This window comes from Hibiscus syriacus, unplaced genomic scaffold (genome assembly GCF_006381635.1).
Source record: "Hibiscus syriacus cultivar Baekdansim isolate YM2019G1 unplaced genomic scaffold, ASM638163v2 tig00110946_pilon, whole genome shotgun sequence".
NCBI lineage: Eukaryota > Viridiplantae > Streptophyta > Magnoliopsida > Malvales > Malvaceae > Hibiscus > Hibiscus syriacus.
This window is the reverse complement of record NW_024062927.1, coordinates 513,538-518,947: the sequence shown is the minus strand read 5'-3', so window position 1 is coordinate 518,947 and position 5,410 is coordinate 513,538. Positions and strand designations below refer to the sequence as shown.

The 5,410-nt window shown below is 33.2% G+C and overlaps 1 protein-coding gene across 1 annotated transcript; it reads left to right on the top strand.

Moving 5' to 3' along the window:
* The first annotated feature begins 456 nt into the window (after nt 1-456).
* On the top strand, nt 457-1,898 carry LOC120148065 (probable pectate lyase 18). The gene is made up of 3 exons (XM_039161256.1): nt 457-573; nt 652-1,392; nt 1,462-1,898. Exons 1-3 carry the CDS (start codon nt 473-475, stop codon nt 1,820-1,822), a joined length of 1,203 nt encoding a protein of 400 aa, XP_039017187.1. The 5' UTR covers nt 457-472; the 3' UTR covers nt 1,823-1,898.
* The last annotated feature ends 3,512 nt before the right edge of the window (nt 1,899-5,410 follow it).

The window sequence follows — 5,410 nt, the reverse complement described above, 5'->3', positions numbered from 1 at the left end:
TTTTGAATATATATCCATGTTAAATATATACTTATATTTGACATTCGCCTAGGATCTAAATGTTTATGGTTACATATTGTTGTTATCACTTGATATCTTGGGTTCGAGTACCGCATATGCAGAGATATAATCATTATTCGTCAAATGGTTGAGAGTCTTTGAATATATACTACCTTATACTTGCCTTAGATTTATCAAAACAATAAAAAAAACATTAGTGTGTCCTTTTGTTTTTGGGCTTTGGTTCCCCTACCACTAGAGGATAGCAAGACTTTAGGGGTAACTCTTTTTGCTGTTTTGGGGCAGCTTTGTTGAGGGCGTTACTTAACGGCCAATAACTACCCAACTGTGGAATCCCATGGAACGTGAAATCAGGAAGTTGATTGGTCGCACAAGACATTGAAGTATGCATTTAGTCTTTTTATAAGTCGCCCTTTCCTCTCTCAAATTCACCTCTCCCGACAAAAAGAAAATGGCAATTCCTTTACTTTCTCTTTTCTTCTTCACCTCTCTTCCTTTCATTTCCCCATCCCTAGTTAAAGACCCTGAGCTCATAGTTCAAGATCTTTACAGGTAAATAACTGGTTTCGTGTTGTATTTATCGCAATGACGAAGGTAACATATGCTATATTGTTGTTTTCTTTTTGGCAGGGCCATTAATGTCTCTAGGAGGAGCCTTAGGCATGCCTCTTGTGGCACTGGAAACCCTATAGATGACTGCTGGAGATGTGACTCTCACTGGTGGAAGAATCGACGAAGGCTAGCCAATTGTGCAATTGGGTTCGGAAAGAATGCCATCGGTGGAAGAGATGGTAAACTATACATTGTCACCGATTCCAGCGATGATGATCCTGTAAACCCTAAACCCGAAACTTTAAGACACGCTGTGATCCAAGACGAACCGTTGTGGATCATTTTCGCTCGTGATATGACCATAAAATTGAAAGAAGAACTCATCATGAACTCTTTCAAGACAATCGATGGACGAGGTGCCGATGTTCACATCGCCGGGGGTCCGTGCATTACCATCCAGTTTGTCACCAACATTATTATCCATGGATTGAACATTCATGATTGTAAACAAGGAGGGAATGCTATGGTGAGGGACTCCCCTCGACACTACGGTTGGCGGACCACATCAGACGGTGACGGGATTTCCATATTTGGCGGTAGTCATATTTGGGTGGATCATAACTCTTTATCAAACTGCAAGGATGGACTGATTGATGCCATTTACGGGTCCACTGCCATCACCATATCAAATAACTACATGAGTCACCATGATAAAGTCATGTTGTTAGGGCACAGTGATTTCTACACTCGAGACAAGAACATGCAAGTCACTATAGCTTTTAACCACTTTGGTGAAGGGCTTGTCCAAAGAATGCCAAGGTAACATAAAACTAGTCGTATATTTACTCGAACCCGAATAGGTTATAATTGTATAGTTCGCATTTTCAGGTGTAGACATGGTTATTTCCATGTGGTGAACAATGATTACACCCATTGGAAAATGTATGCTATAGGAGGGAGTGCTAATCCAACCATCAATAGCCAGGGGAATAGATTTACTGCACCAAATAACATATTCAGCAAAGAGGTGACCAAGCATGAAGATGCACCGAAGAGCGAATGGAAGCGATGGAATTGGAGATCAAAAGACGACCTAATGATGAATGGCGCGTTTTTCACACCGTCGGGTGCCATTGTGTCATCGAGTTACGCCCAGGCCTCTAGCTTGGGTGCTAGGCCATCATCACATGTCGCTACGATAACGACCGATGCCGGTGCTCTCAATTGTAAGAAAAACTCTTATTGTTGACGAAAGAGATTACGGGTACTAAAATTTAAGGCCGAAATATATCGAATACGATCACTGAGTTTGTAGTTTTTTTTAATAACCTCAGCTTGATGCTCTTATAACATCAAAGACTTTCTTGTATCTTTTATCTCTTTCTTTCTCCCATAAATCCCTTGGGAGAACCATGAGAAAAGGACACTAGACAATGTCGACACAAAAGACAATGGAAATCAACAATTCCAAGTAGTTTTGAATTGATTTGAGTAGGAAAGTTCACCAACGCAAAACTGTAGTTACAAATAATGCTAAAAATAATTATTTTAATATAAATATCAGCATTTGAATTCTAGTTAAATAACACATTATTTGTTAGATAACTAAAAATTCATTAAATCAAATTTATTTCACTTCGAATACATTATCCATAACAATAAAATAAATTTTATAATTTATTAGCATAAACGGGTTTAGATTATAATTTTATAGTTAATTGACCTGAAAATCTTTAAATTTTAACCTACATTTTGAATTACTTCTTAAGAATATTTTGTCAATCCTTAACCTATCATAAGTATCAATTTAGAATTAAGTCATGATTAAGACACGTGTATATTTTGTTGTTAATTTCTTTTGTCCCTTAATCCCATTTATTATTCATTTTATTTTTATAACTAATAATTTAAGTTATAATTTATATTTGATATGACCCGCTGCCTTTTAATATGTTTTGGGTAAATTAGTTCTGCGATACTCCTAGCTTTTAGACAGTTTATTTTGGTCCACTACTATGTTGACTAGACATGGGGCTAACACGTCCTCTGAATGGTCCTCTATCACGAGAACCAAAGGGGTCGACTTTTAGGATCGAGCCAGAGTGCCATGCCACATTCATATTAGTTTGTCCACGTCGATGACATAACATACATTGATAATATAGTCACTTGAGATTGTATTTAATGTATTATGTATACGAGTAGTATTCATGATTTAGTATTAATATTTTAAATATATAATATTATTCTAAATATTCATGTTGAAAAGTTCAAAAATAATTTACAAAAATCAAACCGTAAATCATTTTTTAAAAGAGAATATAATTTCAGTGTCCGAAAATGTCTTAAAATATACGATTTTAATCAATTTTTTGGATTTACAAAAATAAACAACAAATTCGCAATACGAACTCTTATTTCGCAACACAGTTTCCAAATTCGCAACTCGAACATAGAAATTTTCGCAACGCTAATTACCGATATAGGTAAACATGACTATTCGCAATGTGAATTTGGAATTCACAACTCGAACATGGAAATTTCGCAATGCGAATTTCGTTTTCGTAACTCTAATTACCGATATAGGTAATACAACTATTCGCAACTCAAACATGGAAATTTTCGCAATGCGAATTTTAAAACTGAGTTGCGAATTTGATAAATTCGTGTTGCGAAATGTAAAATCTCACCTCTTAAAGAAAAAATAATTTTGACAGTTCGTTTGTTTGGTTAAAGTTAAACGAACAAACGAACATGAACATACCCTCGTTCGTGTTTGTTCAATTCATTTACAGGCGTAGGTTTAGCTAAGTGATTCATACGTGGACTTAGCAGCATCCCTTTTTTCTTGAAGAGGCGAGATTTTACATTTCGCAACACGAATTTGCCAAATTCGCAACTCAGTTTTCAAATTGTCGAATTCGAATTTTTTACTAGATTTTTTCTACTGTTTTTACCTATCGGTAATTGAGTTGTGAAATTGGCGAATTCGATTTGTGAAATTCACGTTGCGAATAGTTGTGTTTACCTATATCGGTAATTAGCGTTGCGAAAATTTCCATGTTTGAGTTGCGAATTCCAAATTCGCGTTGCGAATAGCTGTGTTTACCTATATCGGTAATTCGTGTTGCAAAAATTTTCATGTTCGAGTTGCGAATTTGGAAACTGTGTTATGAAACAGGAGTTCGCGTTACGAATTTGTTGGTTATTTTTGCAAATCCGAAAAAATTAAGTAAAATCGTATATTACAAGGCATTTTCGATCACTGAAGTTATTTTCTCTTTTTAAAAAATACAAATGAAATTCCATCGACCAAAAAAAAGTAATTACATTGTTAAATAAGTTTTTCACCAATTAAATACTAAAAAATGGGAAAACGTTTTCCGAAAAAATTAATAAGATAGACATATCCAACCTTTTCGGCTATTGGAATTTTTTAGGAAAAAGAGGACTACTTTTATTTGTTTATTTATTCTAAATTTGAAGTATCTATTAGGAGTGTTCATTCGATTAAAACAATGATCGACCGAACCGAATTATCATTAATCAAATTAATCAAAAAAATTTTCTTTAACCATTAATCGAACCAGACTTTTTTTGAAAATATTAACAGAATCGAATAAATTTCGGTTAATTTAGTTAATTTTTGAATTAACTGAAATTTTTAAAATTTTTCTAATTTATATAAAATTTGAATATTTTTTAATTAAAAAACAATTTATAATTAATTTAAATAATATAATTATAAAATAAAAATTTTATATGGATTTTTTTAATTAATTAATATTGATTAGGTTTAAAAATATTGAATATTAAATTATTAATTAATTTCTAAATGGTTTGGGCTACGCTCATATATTATACATAATATTTAAAATTTAATTTCGGTTAATTTGGTTAATTAATCGATTTCGAACAGCATTAATCGTTAACCAAATTATAAAAAAATTATTAACCGTTCCCCGACCGAACTAATTCGGTTCTGTCGATTAATTCGGTTAAAACCGAAAAATGAACACCCCTAGTATCTATTTTCAATTCAATAATCATATAATATAAAATTTGAATGTGTAACAAACATGAAATTTTATTAAAATTTATACACTCGTATTGAAATCCATCCCCTGGAGCTCTATCTCCATGTTCACAAATTCAAACTCAAACGTGCAAACATTAATGCTATCTCTAAAACCATATCAAGCACAACAAAAGTCGCAACTGAATGCTTCCACAGTTCATGAAACCAAAAAAAAAAAGAAAAAAAAAACATAATTTTCTGTCATGTCTATGGGAATTTTTTTTATAAACGTAAATATTACCAAATGGAGGAAAATATAATTGTCCTAGCTGTACTGAGCCAAGCCGAAAGAGGGAAGGTTCCATGAAGACGTACCCTAACTTTGACTGACATAAAGAACAAGAACCAATCCAGGCATTTTACCATCCCTTCCAGGCCGTTTTTCTTCACCTGCAACAAAGTATCGAGTGTTCGTTACACACACTACACAAAATAGTCTGATTCACTTACCACAAAGAGACTGGTATGAATACAGAATACTGAATACAAGTGTTGGACATGGGAGTATTTAAACTAAAATATATATCTTTTTATACATTAGGATCAGAGGCAAAACTAAGAATTTCAGACGGAAAGGACGACCGTATTTCAAGTATACACACAAACAATAATTGAATTCATACTAATTAAATTAAGCATGATCATAACTCAATTTTGCAACCTTCTTTTATAGTACTTACATAAAACCATCCATCAATATTTATTATTTTATTAACATTCTACTTTCTTTATGATTTGCAAAAATCAATACCAGCGGTG

What these genes read in the sequence shown, in the direction of transcription:
- LOC120148065 (XM_039161256.1), top strand. Translation starts at nt 473, where the DNA reads ATGGCAATTCCTTTACTTTCTCTTTTCTTCTTCACCTCTCTTCCTTTC. An exon ending in ATAGTTCAAGATCTTTACAG is followed by an intron (nt 574 to 651) that starts GTAAATAACTGG and finishes TCTTTTTGGCAG; the next exon opens with GGCCATTAATGTCTCTAGGA. An exon ending in CTTGTCCAAAGAATGCCAAG is followed by an intron (nt 1,393 to 1,461) that starts GTAACATAAAAC and finishes TCGCATTTTCAG; the next exon opens with GTGTAGACATGGTTATTTCC.